This window comes from Palaemon carinicauda, chromosome 31 (assembly GCF_036898095.1).
Source record: "Palaemon carinicauda isolate YSFRI2023 chromosome 31, ASM3689809v2, whole genome shotgun sequence".
Taxonomy (NCBI): domain Eukaryota; kingdom Metazoa; phylum Arthropoda; class Malacostraca; order Decapoda; family Palaemonidae; genus Palaemon; species Palaemon carinicauda.
In genome coordinates this window covers 67,471,112-67,495,394 of record NC_090755.1, presented here as the reverse complement: position 1 = coordinate 67,495,394, position 24,283 = coordinate 67,471,112, and the positions used below count along the sequence as shown (strand labels likewise).

The 24,283-nt window shown below is 41.5% G+C and overlaps 1 protein-coding gene across 1 annotated transcript in view; it reads right to left on the bottom strand.

Moving 5' to 3' along the window:
- LOC137624507 (tetraspanin-4-like) overlaps positions 1 to 24,283 on the bottom strand; it is a 69,571-nt gene that overhangs the window by 5,647 nt on the left and 39,641 nt on the right. The window contains exons 2-5 of the mRNA XM_068355320.1: positions 12,607 to 12,798; positions 7,099 to 7,281; positions 3,429 to 3,584; positions 1,544 to 1,639 (exon numbers count right to left, since the gene is read on the bottom strand). Of these exons, the coding sequence (XP_068211421.1) occupies positions 1,544 to 1,639; positions 3,429 to 3,584; positions 7,099 to 7,281; positions 12,607 to 12,798 (627 nt within the window). The remainder of the gene's footprint in view (positions 1 to 1,543; positions 1,640 to 3,428; positions 3,585 to 7,098; positions 7,282 to 12,606; positions 12,799 to 24,283) is intronic.

Sequence of the window (24,283 nt, the reverse complement as noted above, 5' to 3'; positions counted from 1 at the left end):
ATCCCTCCAAGGATAAGATTCATTGTAAACAAAGTGAAAGGTTTTTTGTAGCTTCGATTGGTCCCCAGCAGGAGTTACTTCCTAATCTTACTTTTCATGCCGCCTAACTTTAAATCATTCATTCATTCATTTGTTTTCTCCCCGCCTCACAACCTTCTCTTGCTCCAAATTTAATCTCAATCAAATATTAAATCCCTAAGGTTAACCCTAAGAGATTAATATCAACAAAGTACTTGAAGTCCACAGACATTAAGGAAGAATGTAAAAGTCCAAAGAAAATAAGGAACGAAGTAAAATAACTTTTTTAAATATGTATACTGTATCAGGAAAGAAAGCTGTTACATGGAATGAAAAAAACCTTACTGATGGAAAAGGGCGTGCATAAGGAACAGAGTAAAATAAAATTTTTTTTTAAATATATACATACTGTATCAGAAGAGAAAGCTGTTACATGAAATAAAAAAACTTACTGATGAAAAAAGGCGTGCGTAAGAAACAGCAGAGTTTAGTTTTCAATGCTAATAAGCAAAATAATAACTCGACTGCTAGCAGTCGAGCTTACAGAAGAAGACACTGTTGTGATAGACCGAAAGTATGACGCAACCATTTATTAACATGAAAAAATTGCTAAAAGAATATCGAAAATCTGTAAGCCTGGCATTAAAGGTGTAATACAACAATCACTATTATTAACCATAGTACAGAACTGGTCCTAATTGGTCGTTGGTCAAGTGGAAGTTGGGATATTATGATCTAAATTCCTGTCTCATTCTTCTACTTCAGAATCTGATTGTTTACTGTAAGAAATCTGGATTGTGGAAAGGTAAAGACACTGCAAATGAAAAAATTTGTCCTGATTGAGAGAGATCAGAGCTTGAGATGAATTATTTAACTCTAAAATAAGCTGAGCCCCCATCATTACTAGCAACAGATGGTATAAGGTTGGTGCTAGGCAAAACATAGAAGCTGGCGTAGGGTTCAATACCAGACAGGTTAGACTAGAAACCTTGCCACTTATTTAATGAATTACAGTTAGAAACATCAGGCTGGATGAATGAAAAACTGTAATTTTTTACTTAAACACCAAGTTGGAATCTTAGGCCCTCAATTTCAAATGAATATCGGTCTATTCACTATCCTTTTTAACACTAACTTCTACATCACTATCCAAATAAACTAGTCTAGTGTTCTTGACGTTCCCTCGATCTTCTTTCCTTTTCTGTTTTGAGCCTAATCACTAACCCTTTTAGAAATCAAATCGAAGAATTAGTAAAGTGAAAATCAAAGAGCATCCAACCTGGAGAGTCTCGACACTAAATATGAAGCATACCCATGCCTGGCTTGTTTACCATAGAGTGCCAAAAATGGTGGGCCCAACCATAACATACTAAGGAGGAAGATAATTAAAGTGAGGGAATAGGAACTATTCCCATTTTTTAATGACGAATATTTTATAGAGAGTGCTTTACTGAATTAGCATGGTGAACCATAGTTAAGATTGAAATAAAAAAAAAATTATCAAATAAAAAACATGAAAACTTACGAGAGCAACATGCATAGCACATACAGGTAGCCAGACTCCCTTGCTAAGGCTGTGGTAATCCAAGCTGATGTTTGATAAGACTGTAGGAAGACATCCCTGAGAAAACAAAATTGGAATCAATGGTATGGTATTGAACAGCCTTAGTAAAACTAAGAATATAAAATTGTACAATAAAAAATTAAAAAAAATAAAAAATTCAATCACAGACAACAATCGATTCATCTTTATACACATGCGTCATAACCTAATTAGAAATTAGGTTTTTTTTCAAATAACAAATTCATCCTGACAGCATAATACAATTTCTTTTCACAAAAACCTTGGTAAAAAAAAAGATGGAGATAAAAAAGCCAAATATTAACCTGAAATGTATTATAAATTTCATCAACTACGTTAATCTAAAAAGATTAATTCTTGTAAATATTTAATAATTTTTAGCACTGACTTTCAAGCAAAAAATGCTATACAACAATGACTCAGTTTTCAGCTGCCCTAACAGTAAATTAACCATTAATAGAAATTTTGTTGCATTTTATGTCTACGTTAGCAACTTACCAAGATTTAAATGAGGTAGAACTGTATGTAGATGTATCATTAGCTTTAGAAAAAATGACTTTAAAAGGAAATATCATTGTAGCTTTGTAGTGGATGATATTGCATAACAACCAATTAATTATACATCCATCCTATATGTTATGCTAATATACACTAATGACAAGAAAATAAATGCTACCATGCAATAAATAACTTAAGACATCCAAGTCTGATTTCCAAGATAAATTTATGTAATCTCTCTAGAGCAGTACTGTATTTTGTAAACAAACATTATAGGTCATTTCTTAAGCCAGATATATATGTATCTATAAGCCTTAGTTCAAAGATGAAATCTAGTAAACCATACACTTACTTTTCTTCTAATCAGCTGTTATCAAAAGTAAATTAAAAATTAAGGAGTACTATCAACAGACCTAAATGAAGTTTATGCTTTCATAATGATCATTAAAACATAGTGTATTGATTAGTTCTATAATTAGATTCTATGGAGGTTTCTCTACTTATGTCTCCATTGTTTTCTTTAAATTAAATATCCTTTTGATTGATAAATGACACCATTTCCAATGTCCCTTAGCTCACAATTGAGCTGCTTTAATTTTCATTGGTGTTCAACAATATCCTTTTATTTCGTTAATCAATACTCCCTTTTTTAATTTTCATTTGTGTTCATTTAAATTAAAGGATTAAAATACATTTAGCTGATATATGCATATACAGATAAAAGTATCACAATGTTTGACAGTTGATAAAAATAATTGTGATAAACTTTACCGCCTTATCCTCTTTCAAGGATTGCTAGATATCACTATAATAAAACAATTTCAGAAAATATTAAGGCATGATAAAAAGTAGAGCCCAAGTGCAAAAGAAAATTTTCTTGAAGTATTAGCATGAAATATCTAGGTATCATATAAATACTAGAGCTTATGCATTGACAGCAGTGCTAAAAATTTTATCATATTTTAAATTTCAAGGCCAAGGGCCTAATCTGACATTATGCCAGGGAATCTGGGAATAGCTCCATGATAAAGTCATTCTAACTTTCTCTTCAGCACTATAATCAGAATAATGTTCTGTTGTGAATGGCTATGACAATTCTGTAGCAAAATAAGCTAATTATGTAATACTGTACAACAAACCATTACTGTTTACAAAACATAAAAGAATACACCACAATAAATTGTTATACAAGGAAGATTGCTTAAGCATCATCTATGAAAGATATCAATAAAAATGGTAGACCAAACATATGGAGACTGCAAATTGGTGGATCCCACTTTACAGAACATAATGTTTACTACTCAGAGAATATTTAAACAAAAGAACATACCTCTGTTATTATGTCATCATCTGGATCCACAGCATTAGCCATCCCTTTACCACAACCTTCTTCAACAAGAAGGCAACATGAATCAGGAACATCAGTACCATTACCAAAGGTAGTACCAAACCAATCCTTATAGTCATCTGTGCCACAGCAATTCATCTATAAAAGAAAAATGTCCTGACAAAAAGATATACAAGACGACCATACAACCTGACAAAGATATGCAAGACAAACTAATGGATTAGAGTACAGTACTACTTTTCAAAGTACCTGTATATGACTCAAGATCTTACATATAAATTCCTATCTAAAACTGTGGACACTTCATGTTTCTCCATCGTGTGTTTTGGAAAAGCTTGAACTTACACTACAAGGAAAATAGCAAATAAAGTTTACACATTTTAACCATGCTGACCTTGAGAAAAATATCAATCATTTCTCCTGAAAATTCCTAAGTAAAATTATGGCTATGAGGACCAAAGTTTTGGCCCAGGGAGATTTTTAAACTAACTCAACCCCAGTTCTACATTCAGAAGATGGAACTGAAACAAAGACAGTATCACCTGCATATACAACAAGCTTGTTTTCTAGGCCTTTTTGTCCCAAAATGAGACATCTAGTAACTAATGGTAACAACAATGGCGTGGCTAACCAACACCTGTCTTGTTTTCAGTCTCAGTCCAAACTAATATCCTATTCCTTTTACATCATCAGTCAGGGAGGAGGGTGGGATGCATATGAACACTACATGAATATAGAAATAAATTTTATTACAATTTGATTTTTTATTTCTATGAACGGTGATGATGAAGAGAGTAAAATTAACATAAATATCATCCCTTCCAACTCAGGTTAGGTAAAAAGATAGTTGTTCTACAGAATACCAATTCATATTAAATGAATATCAATTACCACTACCTACCAACTGCTATGAGTGAAAGAGAAAAATACTAACAACGGTATAAAATGTTTCAAATTTTGTTTATTTGAAGTTGAATAACAATCAAGTTTTCTTTTTGATACCAATACTTCTTGTAAAATTTAGAAGTGATACTTTTCATTTGTTTCTCTTATCAAATTCTATTCAAGGAGAAGGGAACAGCCTTCTAGCATTCTTTTGCACTAAAGTCCTTATACTGTATGCACTTTCCCATACTAAAGATGTACTAACATAAGAAATGATTCTTTCCCACGAACTGTACAAGTACAATTTCCCACAGATGTAACTGATACTTCTTCACAACTCATAGATTCTATTTCATAAAACCTTCAGTGTATTTGATGAAACAAGCAGTTTTATGTAGCTAAGGAGGATGACAATAAAGCAACTACAGAACATGCGAAGACCCACATTAAAAAAACAAAGGAACATCCTACAACAAGAAAACTCAGAAGCTAAGAACCAAATCACCTCAGTGATCTTTTATAGTTGTTACTTTTCATATATTGCAACCGGTCATTGCTGCATTCATGGTACTTTGGCAACAAAATCATCATCATCATAGAAAGCAGTTGGCCCTGCAATGAGTTTCCTTAATTCTCTTTCCTATGCATTTTCTGCCTGACCTCTCACTAGGTACAGGTCTTAAAAAAAAACCATTCTTGTGACCACCTCCTACTACTTCTATATTTATTGTATTTTCAACTAACTGTCCCTCATACTTTATTATCTTTTGTCAAACACCACCCTGATCTTTCAGATGTCAGTCTATTCTATTTTCCTGTTACCGGGTACCAATAAACTTGCATATTCACAATTAGATCTTTACAATATACAGTGACCACGAATCTTGTCATTATAAAGTCTCATGAAATGGAGTAATATAGGCATCGAATAGGCATAAAGTGCTTGCTCTTTACTAATGAGATATTCAAATTTCCCATTAGTATAACTTTTTCCTTACACTTGTTACATCCCTACTTCAAAAGATAATGAGTCCCAACGACATCCAAAAATACTATGTTCTAAATGGTTCGACGTTTCAAGAACCAATAAACCAAAGAACCGAACAAATTGGGAAAACTATGAACGCTGACCCAGGATCCTTCAAATCACCAAAGGGATCTCTGATAGAGGTGCCCGTGTAGCACTAGCTTCTCCAACAAGAAAGATTGGTGAGAGACAATACCAGCTTTGAGCTGTGTTCAGGAACACCATACGTCTGCAAGATGGAGGGTAAGAGTCAAGACCATAGCAAGTAACCTTCCCAAAGAACACTCACTATTCAGGACTAAGCTCTGTGCCTTGTTGGCTTACTTATTGGCAGGAGAGAGGGAATACTGACATCAGCTCCCCCCACTACCTTCTGTCTTCTCTTCCTGACCTGACAAAGACGAGCAGCTCAAAAGGGCTGTGCATGCGCAGAATCCCTTCAAGAGGGAGAGGTCATAGATCATGATCGTGGATTAGAGAAGGTAAGACTTTATCCCCAATCCCACGGGCATGGCCGCAACTTCTTCAAAGAGCCAGAACTATTAGGTCCTAAAAAAGCAGTCATCCTCTCAACAATTACCTGACCATGACTCCTCAGATGGAGAGACGTCACTGCTCACACTGATAAGAACGCAGCATCAGAGCTAACATTAGATCTACTTTTATCGAGTTGGGAAGCCCAGCATCATCTTTTTAAAAAATTCAGTTAGCCCATTAGTGCTGTGGCGAGTCAAGCAAACCACTGCCTTTCCACCAGACAGCACAGAAATTCTATGCTGTACTTCTCTAAATATTAAAGGGTCGAAAACCCGTCCTGTGAAGTAAGTCCGGTGCTTGATCACTGTTAAGCTAGGAGACAGCTTGGCGGGTAGCCCACAGCAGAATATTCATGGCTGAGAAGGATGTGCCTTCTGATTTGCAAAGTCTCACTGAAGGAGTCCCCCCAACAGTGCATACAATGACAGGTCCCTGACCAGATGATGCAGCAAACACCGGTACATAGAATTTTCACTGCCGAGTGTGTGTGTGTGTGTGTGTGTGTGTAACAGGATCCTGGTTGGTTGATCAGAAGGGAGGGAGAAACCAGATTGCCAACCCGAACTAAGACCAACTAACAAGATCTGACCAGGAAGCTTCAGAGAAGGCCTCAACCTTGAGTCAAAGAGGCCAAACTGAAGTGGGCTTCCAAGGTTGCCTCAACCAGACTGAAATGCCTCAATTTTCAAGTAAGACTGGTTCCTATGTATATCTGTTCATTAGCCGTCATACAATACACAAAACATATGAATCATAAATGCAATTATAATAATAAAAATACACATTTCATAAATATAAAAAGTTCTCAGCTTATATTTGGCATCTATGATAAAATCTGTTATTTTTACTGTTATTCTATTTATATTTCAAGTAAATATACTGAGACAAAACAACAAATAGCTAACAAAATGGGATCCAAGATCATAAATAAAGGAAAAATTAATCAAACTGAAATTCAATTTAATTCCAATTCAAAGATATCCTAAATATCAAAATACATAGCTCACAGCACTGAATATAAAATACATAGAAAGGATACCAGACGTCTAGCCCATTCTTACTAAAAAAAAAAAACATTACTGTAATACCAGAGCAATATATATTGTGTAACTTATCTAAAAGAGTTCTAACTCTTACCAGCCAACCATCAAAAAAAAAAAATAAATAAAATAAAAAATTACCAATGAACTAACCCAAACTCACCTCTTTTTGGATCTCGTCCCACAACTGTGTGTTTGATAAGTCTGTTCCATATGTACTGGCAGTCTCTTGCATTGAATTATTCATAAATGACCCAAGTGCCTCACCCAAAATGTTCTGCTTCTTGTATATTAGCATGGTCCCAGATAGTTCTGTGACTACCATAAGGAGGAGCAAGGAGAGGCACTAGAAGAAAAAAAAAATTCATCATTACATTTCCTAAAAACATCCTATGATTTCATTCACCTATACAGTACTTTATTGCTTAATGTTATAATAATTAATACCAAGCTACAATCATAGTTGGAAAAGCAAGATGCTATAAGCCCATGGGCCTTGCCTTCGCATCTTCCCCAACTCTACCTTCTTGTATGTATTACTGAGTACATATGCAGTTAGTTATAACAGTCTTGCCTTTTCCATCATAAGGCTCAATACTACAAATAATTCTAGAAGTTTTATTCCAGCTGTGATCAGGTTATAGAATGATCTTCTCAATCAGGCAGTTGAATCGGTAGAACTTAAGAAGTTCAAACTTGCAGTAAATGTTTATGTTGAACAGGCTGACACGAGGTGGTTTGGCCATGTTGAGAGAATGGAAAATGGATGTCTGCTAAAGAAGGTGATGAATGCAAGAGTTGATGGGAGAAGTATTAGAGGATGGCCAAGGTTTGGGTGGATGGATGGAGTGAAGAAAACTCTGGGTGATAGGAGGATAGATGTGAGTGAGGCAAGAGAGCGTGCTAGAAATAGGAATGAATGGCGAGCGATTGTGACGCAGTTCCGGTAGGCCCTGCTGCTGCCTCCGATGCCTTAGATGACCGCGGAGGTAGCAGCTGTAGGGGATTCAGCATTATGAAGCTTCCTCTGTGGTGGATAATGTGGGAGGGTGGGCTGTGACACCCTAGCAGTACCAGCTGAACTCGGTTGAGTCCCTTGTTAGGCTGGGAGGAACGTAGAGAGTAGAGGTCCCCTTTTTTATTTTGTTTCTTTGTTGATGTCGGCTACCCCCAAAATTGGGGGAAGTGCCATGGTATATGTATGTATGTATGTACTCATTACTTTTCATATAGCTGATTTCCTTATAGGATTTCCTTTCTTCACTAGGCTATTTTTCTGTTAGAGCACTTTGGCTTATATCATCCTGCTTTTCCAACTAGTGTTGTAGCTTGACTAATAATAATAATAATAATAATAATAATAATAATAATAATAATAGAACACAATATACAAAATCTATAATGATGACATCTATAAAATGGAATAAGTATGGAAGGAAATTTAAATTATGACAATCCAAAGCTACAAAATACATAACTTAAGATGATAACTTCAAAATCAAAAATGGAAATAAGGATGATGATGACCTTTACTTGATGGAGCAAAAAAAATACAATAAATTGGAGTGCCAATGGCCAAATAAAACAATGATTGTATATCAAAATTATCTTTGCAAATAAATTGAAAAGTGTATCAAAAATAGTTTTTCATGGATAATCTTTATTCCAAGCTAAAACTGAAATATAATAAATATCCAGCATATATCAAAAACAAAATAAACTGGCGTGAAATATCACAAATTTCAAAAGAAATTTGTATTTTTCCAAATTATACAAACCTGAGTCCTTCATTAAGAGTATGATTTTTGGTGAAGCTTGAATGGCCATTAAACTTTTAAAGAGGAGGGTTGTAGTTGCTGGTGGGTAGAGGGTAACTTCCACCCACCCAATAGTCAGTGAAGATCCCACTTTACCTTAGACCTAGGATTGTGGCATGGTTGAGACGGGAAGTGTAAATTAAACTCCTCAGGGTTTGTATAGCTAAGAATAATATATTATTTTATGAATTTGTGATTTGTACCTACACAAAACTGTCGCAAATATAAACCATAGTCATTTATTGGATACTTATCCTTAGGAGGGCGGAAGACCCTACAACCAAAAATGGTTGGTTCATTTTCATAGGATTGTCAAGGTACTTGGTCCTGTGAAGGAGACAAAGTGATGACTGCTGTCAGCCTCCTAACAACCTGGGTATGAAGATGTCAAAGGTGTTAGGGTAGATCCCTACCAGGTGACTAATAGACAGTCATGGATATCCTGTATACTAGATATATTGTCTAAAAGTATGGTCATTACGAGAAATGGGTTCCCATACATTTGGCTCATTCTCCCACTCAAATGGGAGAGTTAATTCTAAACTAAACTAATCCTCCCAGAAAACCCTGCAGTGGAATCAGTCAAAGTCTCTAAAGACTATGCCAGATCGGTTGTCTGGTGCTCTGCTGATCTCTTCCTTCTTCTCATAGGGGCAATATGAGTACTTGGGAGGATCAGGCAACAGAAAAAGGTGAACTACAGTCCGCCCTTGACCTTTGTATTCGTAAGTTATCTTGACCATTCGCAATACAGAGAACTGTATAACCTATTAGAGGTTTAAAGGCCACTCATGAATGGCAGAGGCAAGGGACAGTGACATTGCCCTATCGAGCAGGACAATGCCCTTGAGACTGATCATATATACATAGGATCAGCATCCAAGCCCCCTCTCCACCCAAGCTAGGACCAAGGAGGGCCAAGCAATGGCTGGTGATGACTCAACAGATAGACCTATAGGCTTCCCCAAACACTTCATCCTTAGCTCACAAGGATGGTGACGCTGCAGCAACCAAAGAAACTAGAGAGCTTGAGCGGGACTCAAACCCCAGTCAGGCATTCACCAGTCAGGGACGTTACCTCATCGGCCACCACAACATACGTGATAAGTACTCTTGACGTTTTCAAACCGATTGTGATACTTTACACCCGACCTTCTTTTCTATACCAACAGTTCAGTTGGCTCGTAAATCAATCAGCGCTGTCATAGCTTTTATTCATTCTGACCACACTAAAAGCTTAACAAATTGAAGAGGACTGAAAATTATGTAGGGACATATTTCATTTTCTTATCTTATGCTATGTTTAAAGAGGTTCCTTTATAAAAAATAAATATTGTTCTGTAAGAAATAAGATAGAGGGAAAAGCATTTCTTCTTAAAACAAACAAATAATATTGTACAGTATCTGTTTTGAGGCTGGTATAACAGGTGTTCCTCGTCATACTACATGGAGAATTTTACTTCTATGAATTATATTAAACACGCTTGAATATTGCAGCCTTTCTTCATTATATTTACAAACCTTAAAACACAGCATTCGATTTCATCAGATGACTATCTAGTTTAAGCAGACATTACAGTACTTGCCAACGAACGAGATCTCTTATGGAGCTCCTGATCCCCTGCTCAACCTAAGATGAAGGGTGTCTCCTGTAGGAGGAAATAACCTGTCTCTATCTACTTTGTTTCTTAGTCCTCTTAACTGGGATAACCTCCAGTTTCTTCCACATGGGATCAGACTTAGCAGGGCCAGCCTTTGCATCTAGATATCTTTGATACCTAGACATACGAAATAGTGACTCACGAGGTGGAGTTGGCATTGCTGATGATGAAGGCATGACAGGGACTGGAGAAAGAGTTGGAGAACGTAAGGTAGTTGCCTTGCTCCTACACCTTGGATTCAAGGGATCACTAGAGCTCCCTGGAGACCCCAACACCATCAGAGGTATATTAATGGGTCCTACCATTCTTTCTGATGATTGTGCCATAATGGGATCAGTCATAGCTTGCATGAAGGCTATCATGAGCACTTTGAACTAGGCTCTCTCTCTTGTGTGCTAGTTGGTAAAAAGACCTACTTTCCCGTGGTAAACTAACAGCCGATCGTGCGTGTGACATCGAAGCAATGCATGCCAATCGGGTAGAAAACTGTGGCCAACCACATCTGCCACTGTGTCATGCACAGTTAGCCTGTAAGCCTAAGCTACACGTGCTGGCGCACGAGCACTTGTAAGAGTACTTGCACAGGGTTCCCAAGTAACCTGTGTCTTGGGCTCGTCCTGGAAAGAATGAGGCCGCTCAGCTAGCGTTGAGCAAGGAAAGTTTGCATTGGTAAGCAACGTTCTCTGCTGCTGCAAAACGTTACTAGACCAAATAAGTTAAACTCCTGAAGGAGCGGAAGCCCGAGTCACGAACCCAGAAGGCTGCACGCTAGTGAGACTTGACGAAACGTGGTGCCCGAGAGCATGGTGGAAGGCGCCTTCTGCTCCAGAGAACCAACAGACGCGCACACCAGAGGGCTCCAGAGAGATAGTGCAAGGTGGTGAAAATCATGCACTTGCTTATGAGCTACTAGAGGGGTCAACCACTCAAGTGAGGGAGACTTCTCAGACTGCCAAGAGCATCTGCCGAATGACCCTAGAGGGCCAACAATTTTGTAAGAGTGATGCTCACAAGCAACTTCAGACTGAGCGAACTCACCTAGCTGAGGGAATCCAGTGTGCCGGGTGAACACAGCGTGCTGAGTGGACACAACATGCACACTCACCCTGAAGGGTGAATGTGATAGGCAGGAACTCAGGTGGGAGAGGACCTGCGAACAACGTCTTCACTAGAAGCCTGAGACCACCTGGAAAGGACTCCCCTCCAGTGGCTTGAGGGAAGGTCAATACCAACCCCTGCAGTGTCAACACTTCCAAAAGCCATTTGTTAGTGGGGTAACACGAAAACCCCAAGGAAGGCTACAATTGACACAGAGCATCAAAACAGGTAAGACTTCCTTCAGGAGGAAGCCCCGCCAATTTGCTAGGGGAAACAACAAGGTCTTCCTGACCAGAAAGTTGTCCGATCAGCACCAGAGGAGCCCAACGGGAAGAGCCAGGTGGGATGGTACTAACCGCAGAAGAAGGAAGTTGGGGTTTCTTTATCTTCGAGGATGACCCCAAAGGCTAAGAATCCCTTTCAGACTTCTTTCTACAAGTATTATACCATTCCCACTGATAGGATGGCCACTCCCTACATTCTACGCAAGGAGAAGCTTATGTGCAAAGAGTTATGTCAGCACACAGGACAAAGTCGGTGAGGATCTGTTACCTTCACTGACATAAAGGTACAGCCAGATATTCTAGGACATACTCACATGCTTGCAGATCCTCATTAACAAGCACACCTGAAAAAAAAAGTAAAGTAAATATGGCCAATGAATTCCGTAAGTATTCAAGGAGAGAGAGACAAGATTGTCTTCACTCAACCGTAACCAAATCAAAAGTGGGGGTAGTCACTGGGTGAGTGTGCAAGCAAGGCAGTTGGTATACCCACTGCTAACTAGGAGGGTCTTTAATACCTCATGTTAGTTTTTATGGCTAAAACAGCTCAATGCTGAATCATTCTAGTATGTGAAGAACAATAATTTGTATTTGTTAATGAACAACTTTAGTTTCTTTCCTGGAAATAAATAACCATGGATACCATCTACAATATTACTTTATTACTTTTCAAATTCCTTATTACCTTTCTAGAAGATACAGTATTGTACTTAGTTTTGGTGAAACAGAATTGCATCAGTGTACAAATCAAGATCTCTTTACAGTATTGAGATGAAGGAAGGCATGCAAGAATATAAAAAGGACAACTCACAGTTTTGAATGCCTTAGGGTTTGGCGCAAGAGTGGAAATGGCACCAGCAGTGCTTGTTGCTGTGATGGCAACACCTAAGGTCATAATGAAGGACACAGCCATCCATAACCATCTTGGTAACCAAGGTGAAAGATATGCAACATAAGCAGTTAACAAGCTTCCTCCAGTGTATCCCACTGCTATGCCAGTTCCCTGAAATTCAGAAAATTTATGATTATTAGTACAGTAGTGTCTTACAAATAAAGTCTCAAGCATACAGTACTGTGTTATCAAGAAGAACCAAGTACATTAGTCAATCAAACTGAACTATGCTAAATACAGTATAGAACGATCATGTTCATAAGTGACGCCACTCTGTACTTTAAATATCGTTCATAAGTGAAAAGAATTATTTCTATTTTCTTATAAACTCTTGAATTATAATCAAATCATCACATCTATCAAGAATATATCTAATATAAAATGTAAAAAAAAATCTTCACTGGTAAAAACTTCACCATTTTCAATATTATGCCATGAGATAAAACAAAATATTGTGAAATATGAACGATAAAACCAAGACTGCCAATCACACACAAACTTCATGAAAATTCACCTCCCTGACTTCAAAAGGTTGGCATACCTCAGAAGCTATGAAACAATGCTGCAACTTGTCAGTTGAAACAGTAACATTCAGTCTACTTCTGTTTAAGCTGACGTTGGGATGAAGGGGTATCATGGGCAACATCAAATAAATTCTAGAGCTGAAAGTGCTTCAGTGGCTAGGCAGAGAGTCATGGTAGAAATACATAGAAATAATATCCTGCCATTGAAATTAGCTATAAATTAAGTATAAGTCGGAAAACAGTATTCAGGTAATCAAGCATTTCAGCAGAGACATGAACTTCAAGAATTGGCCTAGAAAAGGATGACCCCAATGCACTACTCAAGAGCAGAATAATCAGACCATTGCTAAAGTAAATCATCGTATTTTTATTCCTTTTATCCATTAAATAACAATATACTTTCATCAATAATTATCAAATGCATGTCAAGTAGGTTCATGCTTAAAATAAAATTTTCAGACCAAAAGACTAGGCCTAGTGTTGAGAGTTGATTCTTAATGAGTGCTTGACAATTGAAACCATACATAATTAATAAAGCATTTATATATTTTTATCATTTTAGTATTTCCCTTTTAACATTTTTTCAATAAAAACTGTCTGAAATTACAAGTAAGCCCCTACAATAATTTGAAAGATAACATGACAAATTCGTAGATAATATGGAGTTTTTATGATAAAACAAAGTTTTATTAATACTTACCCGGCAGTTATATATATATATATATATAGCTGAGTCTCTAACTTCCGGCAGAATTTATTAAAAAATCGTGGCAACCGCATTGTGGTGGTTGTGCGGTTAGGTGGTTAACAACCCTTACAGGGTGGTACCTGGAATCATTCCTGTTTTCTGTTCTTCAGATTATCTTTGCCCAACCTGTCTCCTGAGGGGAGATGGGAGGGCTTTAGAATATATATATAACTGCCAGGTAAGTATTCATAAAACTTTTGTTTTATCATAAAATGTTATTTTCATTAGTAAAATAAATTTTTGAATATACTTACCCGATAATCATGTAGCTGTCAACTCTGTTGCCGACAGAAATCTACGGTCGGGATACGCCAGCGATCGCTATACAGGTGGGGGTGAACACCACAGCGCCATCTGTGGTCAGGTACTCCAGTACTTCTTGTCAACACCACCTCAATTTTTTCCTCGGTCCACTGGTTCTCTATGGGGAGGAAGGGTGGGTCAATTAAATCATGATTATCGGGTAAGTATATTCAAAAATTTATTTTACTAATGAAAATAACATTTTTCAATATTAATCTTACCCGATAATCATGTAGCTGATTCACACCCAGGGTGGTGGGTGGAGACCAGCATATATGTTAACAAAGAAGCTAAGTATACCGTATTTTATTTTATTAGTTATTCAAAAATAACATAAAATAAATAAGTACCTGGTAAGGAAGACGACTTGAACCATTACTCTGCCTTTATTAAGTACGTCTTCCTTACTGAGCGTAGCGGTCCTCTTAGGATGCTGAACGACTCTTAGGTGCTGAAGTATAAAGGGCTGCAACCCATACTAAAGGACCTCATCACAACCTTTAACCTCGGCGCTTCTCAAGAAAGAATTGACCACCCGCCAAATCAACAAGGATGTGGAAGGCTTCTTAGCCGACCGTACAACCCATAAAAGTATTCAAGAGAAAGGTTAAAAAGGTTATGGGATTATGGGAATGTAGTGGCTGAGCCCCCGCCTACTACTGCATTCGTTGCTACGAATGGTCCCAGGGTGTAGCAGTTCCCGTAAAGAGACTGGACATCTTTGAGATAGAATGATGCGAACACTGACTTGCTTCTCCAATAGGTTGCATCCATAACACTCTGCAGAGAACGGTTCTGTTTGAGGGCCACTGAAGTAGCCACAGCTCTCACTTCATGTGTCCTTACCTTCAGCAAAGCAAGGTCTTCTTCCTTCAGATGAGAATGTGCTTCCCTAATCAGGAGCCTGAATAGGTAAGAAACTGAGTTCTTAGACCTTGGAAGAGAAGGCTTCTTGATAGCACACCATAAGGCTTCTGATTGTCCTCGTAAAGGTTATGACCTTTTTAGATAGTACCTAAGAGCTCTAACTGGGCAAAGTACTCTCTCCAGTTCGTCCCCCACCAAGTTGGACAGGCTTGGGATCTCGAACGACTTAGGCCAAGGACGTGAAGGAAGCTCGTTTTAGCAAAAAACCGAGCTGCAAGGAACATGTAGCCGTTTCAGATGTGAAAACTATGTTCCTGCTGAAGGCGTGGATCTCACTTACTCTTTTAGCTGTTGTCAAGCACACGAGGAAAAGAGTTTTTAATGTGAGGTCCTTAAAAGAGGCTGATTGGAGAGGTTCAAATCTCGATGACATAAGGAACCTTAGGACCACGTCTAGATTCCAGCCTGGAGTGGACAACCGACGTTCCTTTGAGGTCTCAAAAGACTTAAGGAGGTCCTGTAGATCTTTGTTGGTGGAAAGATCCAAGCCTCTGTGGCGGAAAACCGCTGCCAACATACTTCTGTAACCCTTAATCGTAGGAGCTGAAAGGGATCTTACGTTCCTTAGATGTAACAGGAAGTCAGCAATCTGGGTTACAGTGGTACTGGATGAGGAAACTGCATTGGCCTTGTACCAGCTTCGGAAGACTTCCCCTTTAGACTGATAGACTCTGAGAGTGGATGTCCTCCTTGCTCTGGCAATCGCTCTGGCTGCCTCCTTCGAAAAGCCTCTAGCTCTTGAGAGTCTTTCGAAAGTCTGAAGGCAGTCAGACGAAGAGCGTGGAGGTTTGGATGTACCTTCTTTACGTGAGGTAGACGTAGAAGGTCCACTCCTAGAGGAAGAGTCCTGGGAATGTCGACCAGCCATTGCAGTACCTCTATGAACCATTCTCTCGCGGGCCAGAGCGGAGCCAACCAACGTCAGCCGTGTCCCTTTGCGAGAGGCGAACTTCTGAAGTACCCTGTTGACAATCTTGAACGGCGGGAACGCATACAGGTCGAGATGGGACCAATCCAGCAGAAAAGCATCCACGTGAACTGCTGCTGGGTCTGGAATCGGAGAACAATACAACGGGAGCCTCTAGGTTATCGAGGTAGCGAACAGATCTATGGTTGGCTGACCCCACAGGGCCCAAAGTCTGCTGCAAACATTCTTGTGAAGGGTCCACTCTGTGGGGATGACCTGACCCTTCCGGCTAAGGCGATCTGCCATGACATTCATATCGCCCTGAATGAACCTCGTTACCAGCGTGAGCTTTCGATCTTTTAACCAGATGAGGAGGTCCCTTGCGATCTAGAACAACTTCCACGAATGAGTCCCTCCCTGCTTGGAGATGTAAGCCAAGGCTGTGGTGTTGTCAGAGTCCACCTCCACCACCTTGTTAAGCTGGAGGGACTTGAAGTTTATCAAGGCCAGATGAACCGCCAACAGCTCCTTGCAATAGATGTGAAGTGTCCTTAGCTCCTGATTCCATGTTCCCGAGCATTCCTGTCCGTCCAAAGTCGCACCCCAGCCCGTGTCTGAAGCGTCAGAGAAGAGACGGCGGTCGGGTTTCTGAACAGCCAAAGGTAGACTTCCTTGAGAAGAAAGCTGTTCTTTCACCACGTGAGAGTAGACCTCCTCTCTTCGGAAACAGGAACTGAGATCGTCTCTAGCGTCATGTCCTTTATCCAGTGAGCCGCTAGATGATACTGAAGGGGGCGGAGGTGGCGTCTCCCTAACTCGATGAACAGGGCCAGCGATGAAAGTGTCCCTGTTAGACTCATCCACTACCTGACTGAGCATCGGTTCCTTCTCAGCATGCTCTGGATGCAATCTAGGGCTTAATAGATCCTTGGGGTCGACGGAAAAGCCCGAAAAGCTCGACTCTGAAGATCCATACCCAGGTAGACAATGGTCTGGGATGGGACGAGCTGGGACTCCTCAAAATTGACCAGGAGGCCCAGTTCCTTGGTCAGATCCATAGTCCATCTGAGAATCTCCAGACAGCGACGACTTGTGGGAGCTCTTAAAAGCTAGTCGTCTGTCGGAGCCGGACACAAGATCATGGTACTGCTGCACAGTCTGTGAACTGTCAACCATGGGGAAGCGAGGAAGTACCGCGACAACCCGAAGCTGTCTAGACTGTCTGGGTCGTACAGACAACTCCTTATCGGGTTGCTGAGGTTGCCGCACTGCGTCACAACAAGTCACTTCTGCTGGTTGTTGAACGTCTTCCCAGTGACATACTGACTCCGTAAACAAAAAATCCTCTAACAAGGACTAAGCTTGGACTGCATGTCTTGCAACAAAGCTCAAGGTCTATGGGAGCAGGTGTGGTAACAGACGGGGTTAGCGACTGAAGTGGAACCATTACCCTCCCTGGAAGCATGTTATGCTTAAATAAAAGTCCATAGGAGGCTAAGCAGCTAAAGGCTCCTCTCCAAATGACAGAGTCCTCAAGGGAATATCAGAAGGAGGGAGAATAGCACTTTCTCATCTACAGGAACCATATCCGAGAAAAGCTAAGTTCTCTCAGTGAGGGTTTCACTGGTGCAAAAGCAGCAGACTAGAAGGCAACGTTATGAAACTGCTTGACAGTCTAGTGAGTTGGCAACAACCAAAGATGTGTGACTGAGGAGCATGCGGTAAGGTATGCAGAGCATGCTGTAAGGTAAGCAGAGCATGTTGCATGGCGTGCGGCTTATGCTGCATGGGATGAGGCTCATGCTGCATGGGATGAGGCTCATGCTGCATGGTATGAGGCTCATGCTGCATGGGATGAGGCTCATGCTGCAAGGGATGAGGCTCATGCCGCATGCGTTGAGGAAGATGCCGCATAGTATGAGGCTCCTGCCTCATGGGTTGAGGCGGTTGCCGCATAGCATGAGGCTCCTGCCTCATGGTTTGAGGAGGATGCCGCATAGCATGAGGCTCCTCATAGCATGAGACTCCTGCCTCATGGGTTGAGGAGGATGCCGCATAATATGAGGCTCCTGCCTCATGGGTTGAGGAGGATGCCGCATAGCATGAGGCTCCTGCCTCATGGTTTGAGGAGGATGCCGCATAGCATGAGGCTCCTGTGAGGTTCCTGCCTCAAGAGTTGCGTCTGCCTCAAGGGTTGAGGAGGTAGCTGCGCAGAGAGAGGCTCATGCTGTGAAGAATGCGGTTGCTGCATGCGTTGAGGCGGCTGCCTCATAGCATGAGGTTCCTGCCTCAAGAGTTGCGTCTGCCTCAAGAGTTGAGGCTCTTGCCTCAAGAGTTGAGGTTCTTGCCTCAAGAGTTGAGGCTCTTGCCTCAAGAGTTGAGGTTCTTGCCTCAAGAGTTGAGGTTCTTGCCTCAAGAGTTGAGGCTCTTGCCTCAAGAGTTGAGGTTCTTGCCTCAAGAGTTGAGGTGGCTGCCGCAAGAGTTGAGGTTCTTGCCTCAAGAGTTGAGGTGCTTGCCTCGAGAGTTGAGGTTCTCGCCTCAAGAGTTGAGGTTCTTGCCTCAAGAGTTGAGGTGGCTGCCGCAAGAGTTGAGGTTGCTGCCTCAAGGATGGTGGATGCAAAGCATAAGGCTCCTGCCTCAAGTGTTGAGGAGGTTGCCGCATAGCAAGAGGCTCCTGCCTCAAGGAAAGTGGAGGTTGCTGCACAGCGCTGGTATCTGGCAACTCCCAAAGCGGCAGCTCACGCATGGAGGCAGGTTGAGGAACCTCAACATCATACGTCTGGCAGGGTGGACTGTGCAGAGGTGGAGGAGCGCTCGCAGGAGGAGGTGTGCTAACCTTCTCTGCCTGAAACTCCTGCATCAACACCGCAAGCTGAGACTGCATTGTCTGCAGCATAGACCACTAGAGTTTAAGAAAGACAACAACAAACGGAGCTACTGTCCGTTGAGACTGAGGGTCTAAAACAGCTGGTGCGGCAACAGACGGAGTTACTGCCTGTTGCGATACCACCTTGCCTCTCTGGGAGGTGTGCAGTTGTCGTACTGCAGCAAGTCCGAACTGACCCAGTGCTAATGGCACCACCTAGGAGTTGGACTTGCGCGGAAGGGACCGACTTGCACTTAAAAGCTGCAAGATTTGGTCCATGGTTTCTGCGAGAAACCTCTTCCGCAGACAAGGAATAAAAGGGCTCTCTCGTCTTTGTGTGGGTGGGGTGATCACGTCGGCAACGTGTGTAGATACACCCGAAACCACAGAGGGAAACGTCTGTTCGTCGATCAAGGCCTGATGAACCCATAAGTCCTTCGACATTACTTCTCCCCTGGGCTTGGGAGCTTGTAAGAGGTCCCAGACTAGGCGAACAACTGGCACGAACAGACGAACCCTCGAACGCAACACTGTAACACTTTGCGCTTATCACTTTATCACTTTTGATTTTCTGTTTGCACTTATTTCACTGAACTCGAAACTTTAAGTGGTTTGTACCTGAAACACGCAATTCTATCCTTCATTAAAAGTTAGTAATTGCGAAAACAGTATTACAATGTAACAGAAAAACATAATGAAAGATAAATAATTCAGTGGCTGGAAAAGAGACTAAACACAAGATCAAATAAACTACGTTTAAAATCTCTCACCGCATGAAGCTTGAGAACAAGAATAAAACTCTAGAAACGTTTACCTTCTTCCCCTAAAGAGACTAGGGAGAAGAGCAAAAACGATAACAACGTTACCCGCTTGAACGAAACGTTTATCCTCCTCTCTCTCCCTCCGTCTCTATCTCTCTCTCTCTCTCTCTTGACTTAGAACCTGAGAGATGAGCCCAATTATATATATCGTTAAAACATATTATTGTTAAAGGAAAAAAACTGAAAGATTTCCCAAATAAAAAGTTCCTTTATTAGAATTAAAACCATTTAAGCTAAGAAAGAATGAACAAAACGCTAGAATCGGTTTACTCTTACTGCAACGTGACACCGTGAATATTCTCTCTCTATCGTAACGATAGAGCGCAAGTTGAACGTTCTGAACGTCACAACTGCAGAGACAAAACAAAACGTTAGTTCAACTTTGAAAACAGTACGAGACTATCAAAGAAATTCTTTCAAAAACATTAAAATAGCATAATATGTAAACAGGTAAAAACGAAATGACGGGCTCAATGTTAATTAACTTCGGTTCCAAGAAAAGACCGCCTACTATTAGGAAAGGTCGAATATAAACAAATATAAAAATTAATTTTAATAAGTTTATAATAAAAGGAAGTTAATCGAAGAGGCCTATAAAAGGCGGAGAGATATAAAATAAATCTATAACTTTTGTTAAGCAAAATTAAGAAAGAGAGTCTATACTCTCTTCGACACCAACACTTCCGTCTAAGGGAAGGGTCGGCCATTTAAAAGTGAAAGAGAGTTCATACTCTCTTCGTCACCATAATTAATCAAATTAATTCCAAAAGCTAGCTAAGCTAATGATAAAACTTCCTGAATAGCGAAAGCTAAACTCTAGAGCAAATACATCACCAAATCGTGAGCAATAACTCCAGAATCAACAGCGTATCCATGTAGGTCTAGCCGGAGGCACGACAGAGGAAAAATTGAGGTGGTGTTGACAAGAAGTACTGGAGTACCTGACCACAGATGGCGCTGTGGTGTTCACCCCCACCTGTATAGTGATCGCTGGCGTATCCCGACCGTAGATTTCTGTCGGCAACAGAGTTGACAGCTACATGATTATCGGGTAAGATTAATATTGAAAAAACTCCATTCTTATGAATAGAACTTACCTGGCAGTTACATATATATAGCTGATTCATACATTTGGAGGAGGGAACCAGATAGCAAACATCGTTGGGGAAACAACAAAAGAGTTGTAGGAGAAAAAACACCTTGATTCCTTACCTGCTAAGGTAGATGATTTCAAAGGTACAGCCTTTAGAGTCGTTTTCCCTTAGGAGTGTTCAGCCAGGAGTAGACCTGCTATGCTGCAAACAACTCAATCGAGTCTGTCAAAGGGGTAAGACCAACAACTTGACTAAACTTCAGAAACTACCCTTGCCCAATATAATAAAAACCTGCAACCTTACTAAAACTAACCACCTAACCTTGCAGAAATAGATATAAACTATCTATCTGGACTGAGGGAACCGTACCACAAGACGAGTTTCTCAGACAACCATAAAAACACAAACCTTCATACAGGCATACAAACTAAGGTTGAGTAGGGGTAGTAACTCCTTTGCCTAATACAGAAGCCGCAGCTACGTATGGGCCCAAGGTATAACATTTGTCATAGTCTACGCTCACCTCTCTGAGGTAATGAGAAGCGAAGACAGAGTTGCTCCTTCTGAACGTTGCGTCCATGATTTGCCTAACTGACATATTTTTCTGATATGCCAGTGAGGTAGCAATGGCTCTTACTTCGTGAGCCCATACTTTCATCAGGGCGAAGTGTTCTTCCTCACATAAGAGGTGGGCTTCCCTTATAGTTTCCCTCAGGAAAAAGGACAAAGCGTTCTTTGACAGGGGTTTTTGAGGATCCTTCACTGAACACCATAACGAGTTGGATGCACCCCTCACGTTCTTAGTGTGGGCCAAATAAGCCTTGAGGGCCCTAACTGGACAGAGGTGTCTTTCCTGCTCCTGACCCACTAGGTTCGTGAGGTTAGGGACCTCAAACGTCCTAGGCCAGGGTTTCGAAGGGTTCTCGTTCTTGGCGAGAAAGTCGAACCTTAAGGCACAAACGGCTCCATCTTGATTGAAGCCTACACGCTTCTCAATCGCCTGGACCTCGCTGACCCTTTTGGCAGTCGCTAGAGTCATAAGGAAGAGGGTTTTCTTTGTTACATCTCGAAGAGAGGTCTTAATTGTACCTGTTTAGTCGTCTCAAAAGACCTAATGAGATCCTGCAAATCTTTATCTTGAGACAACTCTAAGCCTCTATGCCTAAAGACGGTTGAGAGCATACTCCTGTATCCTTTGATGGTAGATACAGCCAGCTTAGCATCCTGTCTGAGGTACAATAAAAAGTCTGCAATATGGCTCGGAGAGGTAGTGGTCGAGGAAATCTTGTGTCGCCTGCACCAAGCTCTAAAGGTCTCCCACTTAGCCTGGTAGACTCTTTGTGACGAGATCCTTCTTGCTGTGGCAATAGCTATCGCCGCTTGTGCCGAAAAGCCTCGAGATCTAACGAGCTTCTCGACAGTCTGAAAGCAGTCAGTTTGAGAGCGAGGGGGTTTTGATGATATCTCTCGAAGGGGGGCTGTCTGAGAAGATCTGGACTTGCCGGGAGTCTGCTTGGGAAGTCCATCAGCATGCCCACCACTTCGGTGAACCATTCCTTGCAGGCCAGAAGGGAGCCACTAGGATCATTCGTCCCGAATCGAGGAGAGCGAATTTCCTGACAACCAGATTGATGATTTTGAATGGGGGAAACGTATACATGTCCGTCCCAGTCCAATCCATCAAAAAGGCGTCCACTGCTACCGCTTCCTCATCCGGGACTAGAGAGCAGTAGTTGGGGATCCTCTTGTTCAAGTTGAAGGCGAAAAGGTCTATTACAGGTCTGCCCCACAACTTCCAGAGGCTCTGACAGACATGCGGGGTGAGAGTCCACTCTGTGGGAAGAACTTGTCCCTTCTTGCTGAGCATGTCTGCTCTGATGTTTCTCTGCCCTTGAACAAACCTTGTCAACAGCCGAGTCCTGTTCTCGCTCGCCCAAAGGAGAAGCTCTCTCACTGTTCTGAACAGAGAGAGGGAGTGAGTTCCCCCTTGCTTCCTGATATACGCGAGAGCTGTGGTGTTGTTCTGAACAGAGAGAGGGAGTGAGTTCCCCCTTGCTTCCTGATATACGCGAGAGCTGTGGTGTTGTCGGAATTGATCTCCACAGTCTTCCCTGACACTGAGGTTCTGAAGGCCTTTAGCCCTAACAAAATGGCCATCAACTCCCTGTTGATATGCCAACTGACCTGACTTCCTTCCCAAATGTGTGAGACCTCCTTGTTCCCTAGTGTTGCTCCCCAGCCTGACTCTGGCACGTCTGAGAATAACACTAGGTCAGGGTTCTTCTTGTACAAGGAGATCCCTTCTCCTAACAGAGCTGGGTCCAGCCACCACATCAAAAGATCCTTGATCTCTGTTGGAATGGGAAAAGAAAAGGAGTCTTCCTGGGTCTCCCTGTTTCATACCTTTGCGAGGAAGTGTTGCAGAGGTCTTAGGTGCAGTCTCCCCAATGAGACAAACTGTACTATCCACTCCTTCGCTGAGCATTCCTGCTTCTTTAAAAATCCTCTGACTTTCTCTAGGCACCTGGTCTGCCTTTCCTGGGAGGGAGAAGCCCAAAAAAGAACTGAATTCAGAACTATCCCCAAATAGTGAATAGTCTGATTCGGCTCGGTCTGAGACTTCTCCCTGTTGATGGTGAGTCCCAGGTCCTGAGTCATCGTATACGTCTTCTGTAGGTCCTCCAGACATTTTTCTTTCGACTGTGATCGGATCAGGAGGATAGATGTGAGAGAGGCAAGAGAGCGTGCTAGAAATAGGAATGAATGGCGAGCGATTGTGACGCAGTTCCAGTAGGCCCTGCTGCTTCCTCCGGTGCCTTAGATGACCGCGGAGGTAGCAGCAGTAGGGGACTCAGCATTATGAAGCTTCATCTGTGGTGGATAATGTGGGAGGTTGGGCTGTGGTACCCTAGCAGTACCAGCTGAACTCGGTTGAGTCCCTGGTTAGGCTGAAGGAACGTAGAGAGTAGAGGTCCCCTTTTTGTTTTGTTTCATTGTTGGTGTCGGCTACCCCCCAAAATTGGGGGAAGTGCCTTGGTATATGTATGTATGTATGTGATCGGATCAGCCAGTCGTCCAGATAGAAGGATACCTTTATCCCCTCTTGATGTAACCAGCCTGCCACATTTGCCATTTGCCTGGTGAAAACTTGAGGAGCCGTGCTGAGACCGAAGCAAAGTGCCCTGAATCACAAATCTCAGATATTTCCTTGAAGTCGGATGAATGGGGACGTGAAAATAAGCGTCCTGCAGGTCGAGAGATACCATCCAGTCGCCTGGACGAACTGCTGCCAGCACGGACTGAGTCGTCTCCATGGAGAACTTTGTTTTCTCCACGAATGCGTTCAGAGAGCTGACATCTAGGACTGGTCTCCATCCACCCGAGTTCTTGGGAACCAGAAATAGGC